At 47.6% G+C, this 22,870-nt stretch overlaps 1 protein-coding gene across 2 annotated transcripts in view; it reads left to right on the top strand.

Annotated features, from left to right (window-relative positions):
- The first annotated feature begins 11,529 nt into the window (after positions 1-11,529).
- Positions 11,530-22,870, top strand: part of PPARGC1B (PPARG coactivator 1 beta) — a 124,343-nt gene continuing 113,002 nt past the window's right edge. For both annotated transcript variants that reach the window (XM_023227064.2, XM_023227063.2), the window contains exon 1: positions 11,530-11,664. In XM_023227064.2, coding sequence (XP_023082832.2) covers positions 11,587-11,664 — 78 coding nt within the window. In that variant the 5' untranslated portion in view covers positions 11,530-11,586. The remainder of the gene's footprint in view (positions 11,665-22,870) is intronic.

Raw genomic sequence — 22,870 nt, 5'->3', positions numbered from 1 at the left:
TGAATTACTGACCTCAGGTGATCTGCCTGCCTCGGCCTCCCAAAGTGCTGGGATTACAGGTGTGAGCCACCATGCCCGGCTTCAGATTGATTTTTTAAACGGTATGACATATACTACATATGGTCTAAAGGAAGCCAATTATATTGAAATAGTTATGAAATTATTAGGAAAACAGATTTTTCACATAGAGATAGTTGTACTTCTTGATTAGCACAATAAAAAACAAGCACTACTTGGCCTAATAACTAGAATAGTTTCTAACTAGTGCTGAACATAAGTGATGTTTTAAGATACCTGTGACAATTGTGATGTGATATGAAATATCTGTGATCCCTATTAGTGATAAAGTTATAGGTAATTATTTTTACACAAACTATTGCTCTGTTGCCCAGGCTGGAGTGCAGGTGTGATTGTGGCTCACTGGAGCCTCGACCTCCTGGGCGCAAGCCATTCTCCCACCACAGCCTCCTGCATAGCTGGGACTTCTATGCCTGGCCAATTTATTTTTTCTGTAGAGATGAAGTCTTACTATGTTGCCAGGCTGGTAATTTTAATACTACCATGATTCGTTGGCTACATTTATAACAGGGAAAAAAAAAAAAAAGCTAAATTTCAGTTAGAGATTAGTGAAAAGAGAGTTTTTTTTTTTTCTCTCACCCAAATTAATGGTTCCTTACTAAGAAGCCCTGGTTTGGGGGGTTTATATCAAACTGCTTGACTCCTGGATTCAGAGGTAGCCATGTAACCCAATACTGGTCAATCAGAGCAGGAATTGGATAAGAGTTTTGAATCAAATGGATGAAATCAGAATTGGGCCTGGCATGGTGGCTCATGCCTTTAATCCCAGCACTTTGGGAGACCAAGGCAGGAGAATCACGAACTCAAGAGATTGAGACCATCCTGGCCAACATGATAAAACCCTGTCTCTACTAAAAACACATAAATTAGCTGGGTATGGTAGCATGCGCCTGTAGTCCCAGCTACTTTGTAGGCTGAGGCAGGAGAATAGCTTGAACACAGGAGGCAGAGGTTGCAGTGAGCCAAGATCGTACCACTGCACTCCAGCCTGGCGACAGAGCAAGATTCCATCTCAAAAAAAAAAAAAAAAAAAAAAAAAAGAAAGAAAGAAAGAAAGAAAAAGAAAACAGAATTAATCCAGGACTTTTGCTGGACAACTGGGAGAATTTCTTCTGGGAGAATTTCTTCTGCAGGGCTTGCTAAGAGGTTTGGGTTTAGCCTGCAACATGTCACCTCGCTGTCACCAGGAAAGAACCTGACTCAGAATCAAACCGACACAGAGGAAAGCAGAGCTGAGAAATGAACATCCACATCTTTCTGACAACATCCCTCCCTTTAGTGTGTTAATTATGTAAGCCCATATATTATCTGTTAAAGCCGGTTTGAGTAGGGTTTTCTGTTCGTTGCAACCAAAGGAGTCACAACTAGTATAGTCCCAGAAAGCTTGGCAGAATGCCTGCCCCAAAGTAGGTTGCCCATGAAGGAATGATGAATGAATTTCAAACAATGTAGCAATATGATTAATGTTATTCACTGAACTCATATAGGTAGATCTGGCTCAATTGTGTATTAAAAGATGAAGACTCAAAGTAAGCATTCCATAGGCTTTTATTGTTTAAATGAATGAAAGAACTCATCCATTGTCATCATTTGATTAACAAACTATCCCTAGCTTTGCATATTCTTTAATGATCCAATCAGGACCACACAACCAAATGGAGAATGCAAGTCTAGAATCACGATGGACTAATAATAGTTACAAATCAAGTTTGTGGCACACTCACGGGGAAAACCACACAGCAATGTAAAGGAAGAAGGTAGATCTATATGTACTGATATGGGAAGACTTCCAAAACACTCTAAGAAGGAAATTACAAAATAGTAATCACATTAAGATGCCATTCTTGGCTGAGCGTGGTGGCTCATGCCTGTAATCCCAGCACTTTGGGAGGCCGAGGTGGGTGGATTGCCTGAGGTCAGGAGTTCGAGACCAGCCTGGCCAACATAGTGAAACCCCATCTCTATAAAAATATAAAAAGTTAGTTGGGCGTGGTGGCGGGTGCCTGTAATCCCAGCTACTAGGGAGGCTGAGGCAGGAGAATGGCTTGAACCCAGGAGGCAGAGGTTGCAGTGAGCCCAGATTGTGCCATTGCACTCCAGCCTGGGCAACAAGAGTGAAACTCCATCTCAAAAAAAAAAAAGATGCTGTTCTCATAAAAACAAAATCTCCCAAACAAAACCTTGAGTTTCTCTATGAACATAAATGAGTGTAAATCAATAAAAAGTTCTAGAAGTCCACTCATGAAACACTCATAGTGGGTACCTTTAGCAAGGGAATGGTCACAGAACCTTGTCCTTTCTCTGTTGTTTCCAATTTTTATACAAGGATAAAATAGTTGTGTTACTTGTGTAATTTAAAATAATTTCTAATTTTAAAATGAAATAATAAAACAACTCTGACAGAAGGGAAAATATTCCTTTTATGTTTTTCCCCCTCAGGTGTCTGTCAGGATTCTTGGGGAAGCTGAGGAAACCAGGGCTGTGACTGTGATATTCTGCTATACCTAAGATCTGTGCCCATGATGCTCTGCTGCATCCATGATGCTGTGCCCATGATGCCATGTCATGCTCTCTGTACCTTTCCATGCCTGTGATGCCATGCCTGCTCCCTGGGATTCTGCAGTCCTCCTGGCTGCTCTAGAAGCCAAGGAGATTCTACCCCATGTAAAATGCTCCTGGGGTGGCCTACTGACCTGGATTCTCCTCTCAACATCCTGACGCCAACCACCTCTGCTGCCAAACTACACATGGCCCAGGTGACTCCTCCCACAAATGGGAGAGGGAATCAGAGCTTTTCATAGTCAGAGCAGAGGCCCTGGGGAGATGCCCATCTGCAACAGATTTGGGACAAATGATCCAGTTCAAGTCCATCACTGTGCAGAGTGGGATTTTGAGCCTCAGAGTGGACAGAAGATCCATCCAACTGTGGGTTCAGTGCCAGCCAGAGTGGAACTCCACCCTGACTCCCAGTTCAGAGCTCATTTTGGTGCGGAGTCCTGAAGTTCCACCATCGTAGTTACCCCTTGCTTGGGTCTCCAAAATGTCCCTGTTCCCATATATATCTGTTACTTAAATAACACATTTGCAACATAGCTATCAGAGGGGTTGGTTTTTACTTAGAACGAAGCTAGTAAGTTATATTTTATTTATTATAAAAATAAAATTGTAACAGCACAAATGAAAATATTATTAATAAAAGAAATTCTTTCTGCCACCCTAATCATGTCTCATTTGTTCACATTGCTTAATGTCATTCTAACATACACACTTTATGTGTACATTTATGCATACAGCTGTAACCTTTTTATATACATTTTATCATCTTTTTTCACTCAATGTTATTTTTTTCTATTTTTAAGGAGCTGAATTCAGAAGACAATGTTACACATTTCTTTTATATAGCTTTCTACCTTCTGCAGAGTATTTCATCAAGTAAGTAAACCACTACACCTTCATAGTTTTTGTATCATGAAATATTTTAATCATACAGAAAATCTCAAGGAACAATATACCACACATATTTAACAAATATTGATATTTAAAAAATATGTCTAAGCTTGGCATAGTGGTGTGTGCCTATAGTTCCAGCTACTCACTTGGGAGGCTGAGGCGGGAGGATCGCTTGAGCCCAGGAATTTTAGGCTGTGGTGTGCTATGCTGGTTAGGTATCTGCACTAAGTTTGGGATCAATATGATGACCTCCTGGGAGCAGGGGACCACCAGGTTGCCTAATGTGGGGTGAACCAGCCCAGGCTGGAAATGGAGCAGGTCAAAATTCCCGTGCTGATTAGTTGAGGAATGGCATCTGTGAATAGCTATGACTTTCCATTCTGGGCAACATAGCGAGACCCTGTCTCTTAAAAAAAATAAAGATATATTTACAGGTACAGTTAGAGCTTTCTTCTGTATGATGTACTTAAGTCCACCCCAGGATGGACTATATAATTTTCAGGGCCCAGTGCAAAATGAAAATGCATTATTCAAAAATCATTATTAATTTAAAGACAGCAACAGCAGAGCATTAAACCAAGCATAGAGCCCTTCCTAGTACAGATCTCAATGCTACTGTACAGGTGACACACCTGGGCAGCCAGCCCTAGTTCCCCATCTCCTCTCACTTTCCTAACATTGATCTGTGTCTTCATTGTCCCACGTTTATGCTTTTACTTTGTATACATGTATTGACCAATATTATGGAGTATTGTTACGTGTTTTAAAATATTGCATAAATGGCATTATACTGTATGTATCCCTAGGCTGCTTGTTTGTCTTACTCACTCTTTTTGAGAGGTATCTGTGTGCAATCATGGAGATGTTATTTATTTTCACCATCATCTAATATTCCATTGTGAGATCTCACCGCAGTTCATTTTTCCGGTACCCTATATTTTTATCATAATTAACAGTACTGAGGTGAACGGTTCTCCGTGCATGTATGTGAGTTTCTGTCTGTCTGTCACTAGGTGTGGAATTGAACTGTTCTGCTTTGCTGGATGTTGAAGTTATTTCCAAGTTTTTGCTTGGCACCAATGTGCTCCCCCGGGGTGTTTTCCTTTGGATGTTCCTAAGTCATCTGAAAAGTTTCCCTTGGGAGACTTTCCTCTGAGCTACCTTTCTTCTAAGATCACCATCCACACAGTCAGAAACTGTGTGTCCTGACCCTTTCCTTTTATTCCCTCACCACTTCTAACCTATTGCCAAAGCCAATGGATTCCCACTCTAAAATAAGGCTTTAACCCATCCTTCCTCCATTTCCTTCCTGCTACTTCTGTTATCTTGGTTCGGGAACCCCCGCTCCCCTAGACTCCTTTTCCACCTCCTAACTTGTCCCTCAACCCCTCCAGTCTCCAGTCCCAACTTTCTTCACTGAAGGACTCATTACACACTACCAAGTTGCATGGTGACATGCAGTGCTCCCATGCACATTGTAGAGATCAGAGCTGTGAGTTACATGACAGTAAGATTGCATCGTAGTCACCATTTGTGGACCTGTAGCATGGTACCTGGTACCCAATAGAATCTAAAAATATCTGTTGATCAAAGGATGAATAAACGTCATGCTGTCGTTTTCCTATCTTTTGGATCACTCAGGATAAATTCGCCAAAGGAGCATTATTGATGACTTAGGATAATGAATGTAAAGTTCACAGTCCTGTGTAAACTGAATTTGATCCACACAAAACTTTAGGTCAGTTGAGACCAGCCTGGGCAACAGAATGAGACCCTGTCTCTACAAAAACATAAATAAGTTAGCTGGACAAGGTGGTATGTCTATTATCCTTACTACTTGGGAGGCTAAGCAGGGAGGATCACTTAAGCACAGGAACTTGAAGCTGTGGTGAGCTGTGATCACATCACCGCACTTCAGTCTGTGTGACAGAATGAAACCTTGTCTCTAAATAAAAACATATAATAAAAATATAAAATATTATATATAATATATATAATAAAAATGTATAATTGAAAAAACTCTAGGTCAGGTACAACAGATAGGATAACCCTTACCAAGAAGTGGTTTTCCCAAGATCCCAAAGCCAGTAAGAGACAAAGTATAAAGAACAACAGGTACTCAGGTATTCTTTCCATCTGCTTGTCTTATTTCATAGGTGCCCTACATTTAGTTTAGAAATAACTAAATATAAACTATGTTGCCCTTTAATGTCAGGTGACTGTCTCTTTAAATGTTGCTGTTCTGACACAAATATACATCATTCTAATGTGTGTGTGTGTGTGTGTATATGTAAAATGTGTATATATATATTTAAATAATAACCTGATAGAATTTGTATCTCTCTAGAAAAGAAAGAACTCTCATCTCTGGGCCTTTGTTTATCCATCTATTAAATGGGCATAAGGAGGGTCCTGTCTAGGATCTTTTGCTCCGTGAGTAGATAAGGAAAAAGCACACTTTTCTATCCCTATTTGATTTTGTCGCTCCCATGCTCTGTGCAGTCATTTATGGGGCTGAGGAGGATGAAGGAGGAGGATTTATGGGGCTCTTGCAAAACTGGGAAACAGTAATAGCTGACATTATAGCTGCTAATGCCCCTTACCTGCTGATTTGAAAGCGCTTTAATCACTTGTAGCCTATGAAACAGAAAGTGATCTGCTAGCTATTTCCCCCAAATGCACTGGTAAGTTCATAGGTTAACCCTACAGGAAGAAGAGAGCATTGCTAAACACAAAGAAGAGCCTTGCTTCATGGGCTTTCAAGTGTCAAAGGCCCCAATCATTGACTCTGAGACCCTCAGATGCTACCATCTAGCTGATGTTGTTCTAAAGGATCAGCCCTGAGGAGAAGTTCATCCTACGGAAGCCACCTGCACTCCACATACCATCTGAAGCCCTGGCTTCCAGTTCTGGCTCTGCCACTAAAGAGCCGTGTGACCTCAGCCACATTCCTCTACCTATCCAGTGAAGTTGGTGGAAAACACCTTTCCACTGCCCCTCCACAGTTCTAAAGTTCTATCATTCAATGGGAGGTGGAGATGGTTTTCAGCATCAACAATACAAAGCAGGCAGCTTTTTAGTTCCTCTTGGCCTGAGTCCCTGCCTCCTGGACAGAAGCTGGGAAATAGATGAGCATCTGGCTCCCTGGCCTGGGTCACAGAATCACAGAATCGTGGGTGGCTGGCAGGAAGCCTCTGTGTTTATAAAGACCCATGTCCTACCTCCCTCCCTCATTCAACACAAATTTACTAAGCAGTTGCGTTGAACAGAATGTGGGCAGAGATGGCGGCTGTTGTGTTCACCAATTTATCCATGGCATCTAGCGCAGTGGGTGGCACATAGCTGCTCACTACATATCTGCTGAATGGTGTCTCATCTCCTATAGTAGAGTCACCTAAGGGAGCCTATTAAGCACAGATTCCTGGGCCCACCCCAGACCTCCTGAATTGGAATCTCTGGCGATACAGCCCAAGTGACTGTCATGCCCTCCAGAGTTTGAGAACCACAGCTGTGTGTAGTGTCTGAATAAAGCATTATCTTGCTATCAGAAAGGAGAAAATGCTGATGTTTCAACTTTTGAGCATTTGTCGGTAGTGACTAAAATATTCATGTCAAATAGGTTCATTTTGCTGTAGCCATTTCCATGGAGCCTGGCGATCTCTGCGCTTTGCACTAGGTATGCACAAGGCTCACTTTCACTAATCTTGAGGGAGGCGAGGCTGATAAAAAAAGGCAGAGAAGATAGGAGTCATGCCACACAATGTCGAAGCTTGGCATTATTATTGCCCTTCACTTGGAAGTTATCAAACAGGAAATGTGCTGCCCTTCTAGCTTTCATGGGGAGGTTAGATGCTATGAGATTTTTCACCCTCCCTTTCCAGTGTCTGTAGCTTGGACTGTGTACACACCTGGGTTCAAATCTGAGCTGTTGTCTCTATGTAGTCCGGGGCCAATCACTTTAACCCCCTTTAAACTTTTGTTTCTTCAGTCATAAAATGGACATCATGATTTACCCTACGGAGGGTTGCTGGAAGGATTAGAGATGTTATAAACTCAGGCGCTGGGCACATGCTCAGAACAGAAAAGCTCTAAGTTTTGATTGATGTCTATAAACTGCCATAACATTTGGGATGCAGGACTCTGCAGAGGTTCATCTAGGCTAGCTCCTTCTTTTTTCTTTTTTTTGAGCCAGAGTCTTGCTCTGTTGCCCAGGCTAGAGTGCAATGGCACAGTCTTAGCTCACTGCAACCTCTGCCTCCTGGGTTCAAGCAATTCTCCTGCCTCAGCCTCCCTAGTAGCTGGGATTATAGGCAGGTACCACCACACCCAGCTAATTTTTTTAAAGTTTTAGTAGAGATGGGGTTTCACCCTGTTAGTCAGGATGGTCTAGATCTCCTGACTTCGTGATCAGCCTGCCTCAGCCTCCCAAAGTGCTGAGATTACAGGCGTGAGCCACTGCGCTTGGTCTGCTCCTTCTTTTTTTTTTTTTTCCTTTGAGAAGAAGGCTCGCTCTTGTCCCCAGGCTAGAGTTCACCCAACCGACCACTCCTTCATTTATTTATTATTTTTTTTGAGATGAAGTTTCTCTCTTGTCCTCAGGCTCACTGCAACCTCCGCCTCCTGGGTTCAAGCGATTCTCCTGCCTCAGTCTCCCGAGAAGCTGGGATTACAGGCACCTGCTACCATGCCTGGCTAATTTGTGTATTTTCAGTAGAGATGGGGTTTCACTATGTTGGCCAGGCTGCTCTCGAACTCCTGACCTCAGGTGATCCACCTGCCTTGGCCTCCCAAAGTGCTGGGATTACAGGTGTGAGCCACCAGGCCAGGCCGCTCCTTCAGTTTATAGATAAGAAAATAGCTTCAGAGAAGAGAAGCAAATGGCACAAGATCATCTAGCACCTCAGGCTTTTTGAGGGCTTTTTTTTTTTTTTTTTTTTTTTGAGATGGGGTCTCAGGCTGGAGGGCAGTGATGATCACAGCTCACTACAGCCTCAACCTCCTGGGCTCAAGTGATGCTCCCATCTTAGCCTCCAACGTAGCTGGGACCATGAGTGTTCACCATAACCCCTGGCTAATTTTTTTTTTTTTTTTTTTTTTGGTATTTTTTGTAAAGATGGGATCTCCCTATGTTGCCCAGGCTGTTCTCAAACTCCTAGACTCAAGTGATCCTCTGGCCTCAGCCTTCTAGTGCTGGGATTACAGGCATGAGCCACCACACCCAGGCCAGGACTTTTAATCTCAGTTAAGAACTTCACATTTTTCCATGGGCCAGAGGAACTTCAAATTCCTCCATGAGGCTGAGACTCTGTGAGCGACCTGTGATGAAGGAATTTCTGGGACAATATGCTTTTGAAAAGGAGGCTAGATATCTCAGGTGAGGCCCTTTCTCACCTAAGTTTCTTGCCAGCCAGAAGACTGTTGTGAGGATATAGTGATTGGCGAGAAAGTCCTTGACGTTGGGCAATGTGTGGCTTTTCTACCAACATGAGAGTTTTAAAAACAAACAAGCCTCTGAGAAAGTGCTGTCAGGCCTTCCCTGGCAAGGCAATGAATGGCAGCTCTGCAAGGACCAAGGCTAGAGATGGCTGGCTTTGGGAACACTTCAAAGTTTGGTCATCCAAAGTTTGGCCTCTGGGCTGTAAAGGACACACCACCAGTCAGGGGCCAGGCTGGGCCTGGAAGGGACATCTCCGGAAACCATCCCACAGGACTCTGACTCTGGTGCTCAGGAGAGTAGCAAAAAAATGGGGTCTTGGGAGAGTTCAAGTCCTTAGCGCTAATGGCGATGACATTGGTGATGTTGGTGATGACTATAGTGATGATGGGCATTTCCTGCCTGCAAGATTCAGGGCCAGGCAACTGACTTTACATGAATTGCATTGTTTCATTCAATCCATCCTCATAAGATCCCTATGTGGAGCAAGCAGTACCATTGCTATCCCCACTTTACAGATGAGGAAACTGAGGCTCAAAGAGGTTATGTGCCCTTGGTCAAGGGCACATAGCTAGTTTGCACCAGGATTCAAATCTGAATGTATTGGAGTCCAAAGTAAGTCAGCAGCCTGTAAGTGCTGGAAAAAAGGCAAGTAACATTGGCTAGTGCCTTCAAGGGATATATATTTCTTATTCCCATTTTAACAGAAGGGAAACAGAACAGAGCGCTTAGCATATTCTCCATGAGGTCAGGCACTGGGCCAAGCACTTTACATATATTATCTCCTCAATCATCAAAACATCCCTATGAAGTAGGTAGTTTTTTGGTCCCCATTTGTGTAGATGAGGAAACCGAGGCCCGAGACTAAATGACTTGCTGTGGTTCCAAATCAAGCAGTGTGACTCCAGGGCCCATGCTCTTCCCCCCTTGAATTGCTGGATACTGGAACCAGATGTTCCAGTATCCAGATGCAGGGTTTGAAACAGAACCCAGGACTCCTGACTCCTAGTCTAGGGCTCTGAGGCTAGAGGCAGGCTCTCTGTTGGAATGCATTGTTCCTTAAAAGCACACTGGCCTTAAGCCCAAAGAGTGAAATCACGTCCCTGCGGTTCTGGGAACCTCAGACTGGAGAAGGAAGCTTTTGCCCTGGTGTTCAAGTCTCAGCAGGTGTGCTGGGGACTCTCCCTCTGTTTCCTTCTCCTGCTGGAAGGGAGCCCTTGCTAGGTGGGCAGGGTGGGGCAGCCCTTATGAGTGTCGGGTGGGAGGAGGGCAGGAGACTGGTGTGCCCAATAAAACAAACCTAAAGCTTCCCGCCTTCTTGTCTTCATCCAGGCAGTGCCCTCATCTCCTGTCTGGCAAACAACAGGGCATGATGATGAGAGTTCAACGTTGGAGTCAGGAGGTCTGAGTTCTGGTTCTGGCTCAGGCAGTCACTCCATGTACACACTGACAGTCAGTTTCCTTATCTGTATAATGCGTGGTGGTGGCGCCAGAGAATCAAAATTCTCCAGCCTTTTCAGTTAACACATCACCTATTAAGTGCCTACTGTGTGCCAGGAATTGCAGATACAGCAAGTGCAAAAGCAGATTTAGGCCCTGCTTTCATGATGTTAGCGTCTTGTAAGACAGATACAAAGATTAAGTCTTCACTGCAACAAATGTAAAATGGCAACTGTGACCAGCTTTTAGAGAAAAAAGGCCTGCTGATGGAGCTAAGGGAGCCCATGATGGTGGGAGTGGAAGGAGAGGAAATGGCTTGACAGTCCGAGGGATAATAGGGAAAGATGCCCTGAGGAGATTACTAGGTGAATAGCTGCTGGGTGTACAAGCCCATTGTGAGTGCGCCTGCCTCCGGAGGCTGGCAGGAGCCCAGCCCCTTCATGCCTTGTGGGCATTGGGAAGAGAACTCATTGGAGTTTTTTTGGGGAAGGGTGTTGGGGACGATGGGAGAGAGACATATATGATCAGGTTTAGCAGAGAATATAGGCAAACGCACCCTTCAAGTAAAAGATAAAAATGCCTCCTCCTCCAAGGAGACTTTCTTGATTTCTTTTCTTTTGATCTATGGTATTTCTCCCTCCTTCTCTGGCCTTGTAGCCTGGGTAGAGAAACTCAATCCTCCAGGGGAGTAAGACCTGAGCTTTCCCTTCCTGCAACTGATGTGCGCTGTAGCTTCAAACGAGGTCCTATGCCTTCTTGAGCCTCAGTTTCCCCAGCTGTGCAGAAGAAGCAGGTTGTTTCGCAGGGTCCGCCCAGCGCTAACGCAACGTGATTCGTTCTGGCAGGAGCCGGGGGCTGCCCGCATTGCTGCGCAGGCATTGGGCTGCTGGCTGGGGCACCGCCACCCGGCTGCCTGTGCTTTACCCCCTGCTGAGGGCTGCGGGAGCCGGTCGCGGCGCCAGACGCGGCGCAGGAAAGTGGGTGAGCGACCCCCGGCTCCCGCGGGCGCCGCGCGGCCCCGCCCCCGCAGCCAGCGGCCCTGCTGCAGCCGGGGGCTCGAGCTCCGCCCTCCGCCTCCCGCCGGCCTCACTCCCTCCTCCCTCCTCCCTTGCTCGCTCGCTGGCTCCCTCCCCTCGGGCCGGCTCGGCGTTGACTCCGCCGCACGCTGCAGCCGCGGCTGGAAGATGGCGGGGAACGACTGCGGCGCGCTGCTGGACGAAGAGCTCTCCTCCTTCTTCCTCAACTATCTCGCTGACACGCAGGTACGGCCGGCCGGGGCTGCAGGCCCAGGGCCAGGGGTGCTGAGCTGCGGGGGCCGCAGCCGCAGCCGCGGAGGCCAGGAGGCAGCGGTGGGCGCCCTGGGGTAACTGGGGGCTCCAGGCTGCAGAGCCCCCCTTCCAGGCGCCCTGCGATGCGCTTCGTTACCGGGGCAGGGAGCTGGAGGTTTCCCGGCGCGTGCTGGAGCGCTGGGGGCGCTACTGCCGCTGGGGAGGGTCTAGCTTTGGCCGCTTGGAGTCTGCCCCCCCGCGGGCAGACCTGGGGGATACCGCGCTTCCTTTGGGAGGTGTAGGCGCGCCACGGTGTGAGGTACCCTCAGGCTGGCGCTGGGTGCTGGAGGCGCGCCGTCAGCTCCCGGCAGCTCCGGCACTTGCTGCCGTACTTTCACGTGGACTTGTGGCCCCGGCACGGGTGCTTGCTCCGGTCTCCGGAGTACCCTAGTCCTCCAGGCTCTAGTCACCCGAGTGCTGTTGCTGGCCCCCCTAGGTTTTCTACCCGCGCCCGCAGCGCGGAGTTTCCTGCCAGTTGCCGGCTAAAGGCATAGGGGTCTGCGGGGCACGTGGACATGCGGGCGGAGACAGCGTCTTCCTGGTTTCGCTATCGGGCGGAGCCCCCTGGGGGGAAAAGCCAGGCTGGATGGCGGCGGAGGGACTGTCTGGGGGCGCCTGGGTCCCCCTGCGGTGCGCGGCCCCGGTGCGCGCTCCACGATGCTGGGGGAAGGGAAGGCGAGGCGGAGTCCCAGGCTCTGGCTGAGCCCGGGAGCCCCACTGGCAACACGCGCGTGACAGGAGAGGGTGCTCTGGTGTGCCGGGGCGCGGGGGAGCGAGGAAGCTGGTGGCTTGGAGACTGGGAGAGGGGTGCTGCTGGGACAAGCAGCCACCAAAAATGTCAGCACGAGGCGTGCGCGCCCCCCACCCCTTCCCCCATTTTCCCCACCCAATGCCTGTTGCAAGCATAAAGTTTGGCTCCAGAGTTAGGGCTTTTTCTCTGGGCGCCCGGCTGCGGGTCATCGGGAAGCTGGGGATGCGGCGGAACCTCGGAGGAGTCCCCGGGTGCTGGCACACGCCTGGGCACGGAGAGGGGCGGCCGGGCGGAACCGGGCGCGGCTCGCGGGGGCCGATTTGGTACCTGGAGTGGGAGCGCCGGTGCCGGCCCGTTTTGCATAACAGTGGAAGGGAGGGGGAAGGCGGAGATGGGGGGAGGGAGGTGGGAGGAGAGAGAGGGAAACTTTGCTTCTTGTTATAATCTGCCTGTCTTTGGGCGGCAGCAGCTGTCATGGGACCGGGTGGGCGGGGAGAGGCTTGCAAGCTGACTCCTTGCGGTGAAACGCGACTTGGAGGGGACGCCGCAGCCGAGACGTTCAGCTCCGGGCGGACTCCGGGTGGCGACTTTGGGCTGGCGGCTGGGACGGCGTGGCGTGGCAGGGTGTCGCCGAGAGGAATCCCGCCACGCGGGAGGCAGGCCGGCTCTGGCCCGCTGCAGACGCCGCTGCGTAGGGGAGCCGCGGGGCCGCGTGGTCGGTGGCGGGCGCGCTCGGGTGGGTTCGCGGCTGAGGCCGGAGGGGCTAGTGGCGTGTGATTACGCTTCTCGAGGTCGGAGGGAATGTGTGCTGAGCAGGTTGCGCGCGCGTGTGCGTGTGTGTGTGTGTGTGTGTGCACACGCCGCGCGCGCCGGGCGCGTACCTTTACCTCTGACGAAACTGCGGTGGAGCTCCCGCCGTCGTCGCCGGGCTCCGTCACACGCCCCGCGCCGGTGTCTGCGCCGAAGGCGGGTCCCAGCCTCAGTACCCCCAGAGCCGACAGCTTGGGGCTAGTGGGCACTGAGTGCGGGAGGAGGGGCAGAGTCGCTCCTGGGAAGATTGTGTCCCCAGATCTCGAAATTGCCCGGGGGCGTCTCCGAATCTCTTGGCTGAAATGCGGATGAGGGAGGCCTGAAATAGCCAGAGACTCGTTCAGGGACCCATGTCAAGAACTGTCCGCTTTGGATTTTAACTGGATCTTCAGTGTTTAGCTCAGCAATAATTATTTTGCCCTTTAGCTGCCCAGCGAGACTAGCTAGCAGAAATATTTCACCCAAGGAAACTAGAAAATTGAATAATCAGGTGTTAGCAGGAGCAGTGCAGTGAAAGTTAATCTGGGACATTTGCTTTTTTTTTTAATTTAACCACGTGACAGGCGGAGGCTCTTCTGGTGATCTTTGCCGGCCCAACTTGGGAAATGTAATTGATAGGATGAGCTTTGAGCCGCCCCTAGAAGGCTCGGAGAGCCCAGCCGGAACAGGACCTGGGCGGGCCCAGTGTGCGCCTCCTCATTTTACAGTTGGAGAAAGAGGCTGCGAGGGGTGAGCGGCTTGTATGGGACCATGCAGCCAGAGGGTGACAGAGCCACCCAGGGCTCCTGACTCCAGGTCCTGTGTGTTACCTCGAAATAGCACTGGACTTGGAGTCAGAAGGCCTGAGTGGAGTCACCTTCCCCACTCTCTGGCTGGGTGACCCCGGAGCAAGCCATTTGAACTCTCCGAGCCTCATTTCCTCCATCTGTCAAATGGGGCTGGTGGTGACGCAAGAGAATCCAATGGCCCAGTGGTGGGGGTGAGCATTGTTTTGCATGTGAGATGTTCTGGTTGTTCCTGCAACCCCCTCTCCTCCCCCAAACTTTCCCTGACCCTCCCCTCCTCCATCTCCCTTTGGGAGCTTTGGGGAAAGTGGATTAAATGGTAATTCATTGTCTTTGTCCCAAAAGATTGTTGTTGTCTTTGGTGGCTAATCCAGGGTTAGATTAGAGGGAGGACTTCTGTTTAGAAGACTTAACTTTTATCCATTGGGGCCAAAGTACGGAAATTTAGCAGAACAAGGATTGCGAAAGTTTCTTGGAAAGGTTTGAGGCATGAATCCCAAAGGACTGTGGGTGGCTTCACCTTTGTTCAGGCTGTGCCCCTGGCCCAGAGTGCCCTCACCCACCAGTCCTGCATGGCCTTCTCCTCTAGTAGGCTCTCCCAGCCCAGCTCGCCATGCTTTCTGTCCTCTGGTTTTCTGCATCTGTGTTATACAACCAAGCGCTTTGTGTGAGTCTGGTGTCCAGTAAGATTCTAGCACTAGGGTTGTGCCTTTTATCATTGTGCCCGCAAGGCACCTGTCAGTATGCTGAGCCGTGTTCCTTTGCTTAGCTCTTGGCTAGGCACATGGATTACAGACAGGGTCGCAGCTGGGTCCTGCCAAGCAGAAGCTCCCAGGCTGGCAGGGGAGACAGCTGGGCAGTGAGTGTGGGAGAGAGGAATGCAGAGGGCTACAGCTGTGGGCAAAGGCTTCGGCCCCAAAGGCCACACAGCAAGCCCACACTAAATATGGGCTATTTGGAGTTGCTTAGGGCATCAGTCATAGATGCACAAAATGTCAGAGTTGGCGGCGGGAATTTTAGAAATCATCTGTTCTAACATCTTATTTAAAAATATTTAATTATAGAATTGTTAGAAAATACTGCCAAGCATAAAGAAAAAAATGAGAAATATGTAACATGACCCAAAGATAACCACTGTTAATTGTCATGTATATTTCCAGACTGTTTCTTTCCTGTTCATATAGATCACATCTTATTTTTAAAAAATGGAGTCGCCGGGCATGGTGGCTCACGCCTGTAATCCTAGCACTTTGGGAGGCCAAGGCGGGTGAATCACCTGAGGTCAGGAGTTCGGGTCCAGCCTGGCCAACATGGTGAAATCCCGTCTCTACTAAAAATACAAAAATTAGCTGGGCATGGTGGCACACGCCTGTAATCCCAGCTACTTGGGAGGCTGAGGCAGGAGAATCGCTTGAACCCGGGAGGCAGAGGTTGCAGTGAGCCGAGATCATGCCACTTCACTCCAGCCTGGGCAAAAGAGCAAAACTCGGTCTCAAAAAAAAAAAAAAGGAGTTATCCTGAATATACTGATTTGTAACTTGGAATCGCACTGTTTTGTAACTTGTTTTTTTCTCCTCCAAACAATATGCTGTGAACATCTTTCCACATCAGTAAATATTCTACTTAGTATCTTAATGATTATATAATGTTTCATTGAAGATTGAACCGAAATGTATTTAATTAATCCTTTATCATTACTCATTTAAGTTGTTTAATTTTATTTTGCTGTTGTAAGCAATGCTAAAATGAATATCTTTTTGTGTATGTCTTTGTTCCTTCCTTTACATTCCTAGAAGTGAAATTACTCCATCAAACCCATTCCTGGATTCTCTTCTAGAAAGATTGTACTTATTTGCGCACCAGCATGGTCTGGGAACACCTGGTTTCCTATACCCAGATAACTGTTGATATTTTCATTGTTTTTCATTTTTACCGGTCTGTTCATCAATAAATTCTGTTACCCTTATTGTTTGAATGTGCATTTATTTGATTACTTGTAATGCTGAACTTCTTCCCCATATGATCATGGGTGATTTGTGGTTCTGAGTTTCTGAACTTGGCCCATTTTGCAATTGGTATCTTGTCTCCTCGTTGTTCTAAAGCTGGGACTGAGCACCCAGAAGGGGCCCCTGCCACATGGAGAACTGGGAAAATGGCTCCACACACCCCTTGAAGCCAAGGCCAGCTTCTTTTTCAAATCAGTTTGTGGGTTTGGACAAGTGTATAGTGTGTGGGAGAAGGTTGAAGTGTAGCCTTCACTGGGTGCATTTGCCCATTCTTCATCTGTATGAGACTTAGGGAGAGTAACTTCTTCACCTGAGCCAGAAGGGGTCATGTTCACCAGAGACCTGGGCTCTACTTTCGTTGGGATTCCCTGGCTGGTGCTAATGGTCAGGATGCCTGTGAAACCCAGGAAGGGCAATGGCCCAGCAGCTGGGCCCTAGGGGCTCATATTTCCTCTTTACCTTGGGGCCCTGCTCTTAGCAGCTAGTGCAGGCCAGGCAGAAGTTCCACTATGCCACGTGAGTCACTCTCTTCCTTCTTCCTTTGAAATAGAAGAAAGACTGGCTCGAGTGAGAAGCAGCCTTGCAAAGGGGCCTCAGGCTTGAAATGCATTACAGGAACATTGCAGTGTTGATCCTTGCCTTCTCCTTCATCATTGTCATCATCAGTGATGTTTACTCAGTATCCCCTAGACCCCATGCAGTTTACTGAGCCTTCTGTTTGCACTGCTACATTTCATGCTCATAGAGATTGTGCAAAATGTAGGTGCTGTTGCACAGTTATACAGATCTTACAGTTTCAGAGAACTCACTGACTTGTGGAAGACTAATTACCTTTGAGTAAGTAGAAGAGCCAGCATTAGTGGGCAGTGTTCCCAGACTACTTGACTCCAAGCTCCTTGAAGACAGGGACTACTCTTAGTTTTTGTTCATCGTTGTTTTTCTAGCACCTTGAGCAAATGAAGCCACATTGATTGTATAGAGAGAATGCAGAGGCCGGGAGCGGTGGCTCATGCCTGTAATCCCAGCACTTTGAGAGGCTGAGGCGGGCTGATCATGAGGTCAGGAGTTTGAGACCAGCCTCACCAATGTGGTGAAACCCCGTTTCTACTAAAAATACAAAAATTAGCTGGGCGTGGTATTGTGCGCCTGTAATCCCAGCTACTCAGGAGGCTGAGGCAGGATAATCGCTTGAACCTGGGAGGCAGAGGTTGCAGTGAGCTGAGATTACGCCACTGCACTCCAGCTTGCTTAGGAGACAAAGTGAGACTCCTTCTTAAAAAAAAAAAAAAAAAGAAAGAAAGAAAGAATGCAGAACAAGTCCCTCTGCTTCTCTAGGCCTGTTTCTCAATCCTTGAAATGGGGATAATAGGCCCTAACTCTCAGGGTTGGTAGTGAAATAATACAGTGTATCTAAAATGAGCATTAATCTGCTGCTCATGAAACTTGGAATAATTCTCTCTTTGAAACACTTTAGAAGGACAGGATTAAGTATGGAACTAATTTTCATACATGCAATCTTTTTTTGCATAAAAAAGAGAAGCGTAATTCTTACTAGAGAGTCAAGGGTACCCAAATAAAGTCATTTGGAAGAAAATGATCAGGGTCAGTTTCTATCTGTCCTCCTACAAGGTAGTCAGAGTGCCTCATATCCATCCCATTGATACTCAGCTGATGCAGAATTGATTGGATTGATCTTTCTGTTCTTCTCCCCTTCTGATCTAGGTTTTTGTCTGTTTGTAACTAGATTCCTGCAGTTACTACCAAACAGATCTTTGCCGCACCAGACTTTGTCTTCTTCCATTTGTCTTTAGCCCTGATGGCAGATCAGTCCTCTTAGAGTGTATCTCTCAGTACATTTTTTTTTCTTTTAAGACTTTATTTTTTTAGAGCAATTTCAGGTTCACAGCAACATTGAAAAGAAGGTACAGAGATTTGCCATATACCCTTGCCCCCAACATGCATAGCCTCCTCCATTATTAACATTCCCCACTAGAGTTGTAGGTTTGTTCTAATTGATGAACCTACATTGACACATCATTGTCACCCCAGAGTCTGTAGTTTACATTAGGGTTCACTCTGTGGGTTTGGACAAATGTATAGTGACAGGTATCCACCATGGTTACGTAACATCACACAGAATAATTTCACTGCCCTAGAAATCTGCTCTACCTTTTCATTTCTTCTGTCCCCCAACTCCTGACAACCACTGATCTTTTTACTGTTTCTACAGTTTTGCCTTTTCCAGAATGTCATATAGTTGGAATCATGCACTATGTAGTGTTTTCAGATTGGCTTTTTTGTCACTTGCTAATGGGAATTTAAGGTTCCTCCATGACTTTCATAGCTTGATAGCTCAGCTCTCCAGTATTTTAAAATTAAAGTCTAAACTTAAACTTGATTTCCAAGGGCCTTCAGGTACTTAAGTTGGAGAGTTAGGCCCTTGACTTTGTCTTGAGCTGTCTGCTTTTACTTTGGGATCCTGTATTTCCCCAGGAAAACCCTGATTTTTCCTCCTGGAGGCTTAGACTCGGGCTGCCCTTTTCTGTGTCCTCCGTCTCCATTTCCATGATTCATCCTGCGAGCCCCCGCTCACCAGCCATTGTTTTGGCAATGCCTTCTCCCTCACCTTCAAGCCAGCTGTTCCATCTTCTGTGTGGCAGTATGCAGGGCCAGCAGAGCACTGATCTTGGAATCCCCTTATTGGGTTTGAGTCTTGGTTCTGCGATTTGCCAGCTTTGTGGCCTTTGGCAGGTCACATAACCTCTCTGAGCTTCTGTTTCCTCAAGTGGGAAGATATGATGATTAAGATTGTTGTGAAGAGGCCAGGCGTGGTGGCTTACACCTGTAATCCCAGTGCTTTGGGAGGCTGAGGTGGGTGGATCGCCTGAGGTCAGAAGTTCGAGACCAGCGTGGCCAACATGATGAAACCCCATCTCTACTAAAAATGCAAAAGTTAACTGGGCATGGTGGCGCATGCCTCTATTCTCAGCTACTTGGGAGGCTGGGGCAGGAGAATCACTTGAACCGGGGAGGTGAAGGTTGCAGTGAGCCAGGATCATGCTACTACACTGCAGCTTGGGTGACAGAGTGAGACTCCGTCTCAAAAAAAAAAAGATTGTTGTGAAGAGTCAGTGAAAATCAAATGACAACATGGATTTAAAGCGTGTAACACGTGCCTGGCACAGAATAAGCACCAAATAATAGATATATCTCTTCATCTATAGATCACACTAAGTGTTAGGAAATCACTCCTGGATGTTAAGCTCCACCAAGGCAAGAATTTTCGTTTATTTCATCTACCTTGTTTTTCACCACAATGAATAGATCAGTGCCTGGAATATAGCAGACATTTAATCAGTCCTCACTGAGTGATTAGGAAATCACTCCTGGACGTTAAGCTCCACAAAGGCAGGGATTTTCGTTCATTTCATCCACCTTTTTTTATCACCATGGTGAATAGATGAGTGCCTGGAACATAACAGATACTTAATCAGTCCTCATTGAGTGAATGAATATGCTAGACTATGAGCCTCTTCAGGGCAGACGCTGCTTCTTGTTTTATATCTTCAGTCCGAGTGTTCCTGAGAAGGGATGGACTAATCCAAGTCTGGTGGAATGAACTGGAATGTCCTCTCCCCACCACCATCCCTGCCATTTTAATGTATTCATAGCCTACCTGAACTTTAAGCCCCCTCTTGAAAGCCTGCACTCCCTGGAAAGCTTTTTTTTTTAAAGATGGTATCTCACTTTGTCGCCCAGGTTGGAGTGCAGTGGTGTGATCTCGGCTCACTGCAACCTTCATCTCCCGGGTTCAAGCAATTCTTCTGCCTCAGCCTCCCGAGTAGCTGGGACTACAGGCATGTGCCACCATGCCCGGGTCATTTTTACATTTTTAGTAGAGACGGGGTTTCACCATATTGGCCAGGCTGGTCTTGAACTCCTGACCTCGTGATCCGCTTGCCTTGGCCTCCCAAAATGCTGGGATTGCAGGCGTGAACCACCGCGTCCAGCCTCTGGAAAGCCTTTGAAGCTAACTTCTTCTGCTTCCACCACCCACGTGGCTTGTGCCACTTACTATCCCATGGTATCTGTGTTTGCTTTTATTCTTACAACTGGATTGAAAGCTCTGGGAGGACAAGAAATTATTTTTATCCTGGACTAGCACTGTGGTTGCCTAGAAGAGTGTTTTATATGTTTCAATGTCAGGTTCTCTGAAAAGAACTTTGTATTTTAAATACTTGACTATGGAAAATGTCAACTCATACAGAAGTAGACAGTAGAGAGAACAGTATGGTGAATCCCCATTCCTCCATCACCCAGCGTCCACTGTTGAAGACTTGCAGCCACTCTTATTCCATCTCTATGTACAAGCCGTCACTTCATCTGTGACTATTTCACTGTGTATCTGTGAAGAGACTTCTGAGTGCTATTGCATGGATTTCTCCCAATAACTGAGACTGGCTTTCCCCATTTTGTAGGTGATGAAACTGAGGGGTGCAGGGAGATTACATCAGTTGCTCAGGGTCTTGAAGCTAGTGAGCGGCTTACCTGGGATTTGAACCTTCACCGTGAGCATCTCCCTCTCCTTCTGGGCTTGGGGCAGGGGGCCCTTGGAGATATCAGGTACACCTTGCCATTTCCAGAAGAGAGGACACTGAGGCCCAGCTGCTTGGCTGGAGGAGGCCCAGGCCCCTGACTCCATGGCAAGTTCATTTCCAGTGTCAGGTTTTGTGAGGTGCAGTGGGCCTTAGCTCTTGGGGAGGGCCAGGGTGGGTAGTCCTCTGAGAGACACCATTGCCCTGAGTGGCTGGACTTTGGGTGGCTGTGGTACTGTGGGGCAAGGTCTACCACCACCCGTGGACAGACTGCATTTTCTTCCTACTCTTGTCATTCCTAAATCCCAAAGGTCCCCCTTGCAGTTGACCACGAGTTCTCTCATGAGATGCTTAGGACTACCCAGTGAGGGAGCGAGAGCCAAGGGGTCAGCAGCTGGGTTCACAGAGCTCAGTGAAGAGGGGCCTGGCCTGAGGTCACCCAGCTGGGCACAGGGTTGACAGGCTCTTGGTGGCATCTGGATCCGTGGGCTCCCACCCTGTTCTTTCCTCAGGGCAGAGACCGAATTGCCACCCAGGTCTAGAGTGGGAGAACAGAGATGAGACCTGAGACACTTTCACAAATGGTGGGATAAAGTCATTGATTAACTGTCCCCAAAGGCCTGTGATGACTGTTTAGTGTTTTAGGTAAGAAAACAAACATTTGCCCTAATTGTTTGTTTTAGTGGCTGTGAATGCTAGGATTGGGTTCTGCTTGGGGCAAAGCCCTGGGAGCTTGGCAGAGAATTTCTTTGGGCCTTCTTTTTCTATCTAGGAAATGGGACTGATAGTAGCATATACTCTGAAGGCTTTTAGTGAGGAATACTTGAGGCAATGTCTGTAAAGTGTTCAGAAATGCTCAATGAATAGTAACCGTTGTTATTATGAAAAAGAGACACATGTATGCAGACTCTGCCATTTGTCTTCCCCCTGAGCTCCAATCCAGGTCCTTGATCTAGTCAAGGCCCTGAGGTTCCTCTTGCAGAGTGTTTTTTCCTGTCTACTTCTGGGGCAGGTGACAAGGGATCCCATCCAGCCCTAGCAAGTGTTGCAGTACTGACTGAGGAAGCCACATCTAGTGAGATGCCACTTGAAGGGAGAAGAAATATCCAGTAGTGGTTAAGAGCTCTAGGCTTTGGAGTTTTAACTGCCTGTGGTTTAAATCAGTGCTCTACCACTTACTAGCTATGTGACCTTGAGCAAGTATCTTAACTTCTCTGACCTCAGTTTCTTCATATATGATCCCCCAAATTGGAGATAATAATAGTGTGCTCTTTGTAGGATAACTTAAGATAGCTGCAGATAATTAAGGCTTGCAGCTTCACCTGACATATAGTAAGCGCTCAATAAATGGTAGTCACTAGGATGATGACAATGATAATGATGTGAAAATATGAAACACAAATGTCAATTTGAGCTTTCTGGGAGTTGGGAGTGCTTTAGAGACGATCTTGCTTAATGCCCTTACCTTGAAGGAAGGAAACAGACTAGAAACAGATCAGAGGATGCCTTCAGGTCACTCAGCAGAGGCAAGACAGGGCCCTCAGCTGCTGTCTGCTTGGTCAGGGCTGGCTCTGAGTAGCTGGGACTCAACTGTCTGGGACCCACTGTCTGGGAACTCAGCCGGGTGAGTCCTGCTTGGCTGAGAGATGGATGCTCCCCGACAGCTCTGCAGCCGTATTTTTTCCCTGTGATTGCCTGGCAGAACATAGTCATTTAATAGAGGGAAAGCGAGGAGATGTTAGAAACCAACCAGGCCCTGAGCAGTTGCAGCAGCCGGCCCACGAGTCGCTCCCTGATGTTGCCATGGCAAACAGCCTTGGCAACGTGGCTGCTCACGCCTTTATTTCTGGTCTCAGGCTCTTTGCAAGGAAGTGTGGTACCCAGAACACTGGGGAGGGCCCTGCCCTGGATCCTTGGCACCGAGGGCAACCTGGCCTTTATGCTGCTTGCAGTCCCAGGCCATAGCAGCCCCTCCTTAAAACACCTGCAGACCCACACTGCATTTGCAGAAGCAGACTACTGGGTATGGGATTTGAAGCCTCAAATGCCCATTTATCTGACTATCCATCTATTTGTCAAATACTGCGTTTGGCAATGCCATACTGTTCCCACCACTGCAAGAGCACAGCCACATAATATTCTTTTTTTTTTTTGTGAGACAGAGTCTTGCCCTGTTGCCCAGGCTGGAGTGCA

The sequence above is a fragment of the Piliocolobus tephrosceles genome, chromosome 4, assembly GCF_002776525.5.
Source record: "Piliocolobus tephrosceles isolate RC106 chromosome 4, ASM277652v3, whole genome shotgun sequence".
Lineage (NCBI taxonomy): Eukaryota > Metazoa > Chordata > Mammalia > Primates > Cercopithecidae > Piliocolobus > Piliocolobus tephrosceles.
Note: the sequence above shows the minus strand (reverse complement) of the source record. Positions and strands in the feature narration are given on the sequence as shown.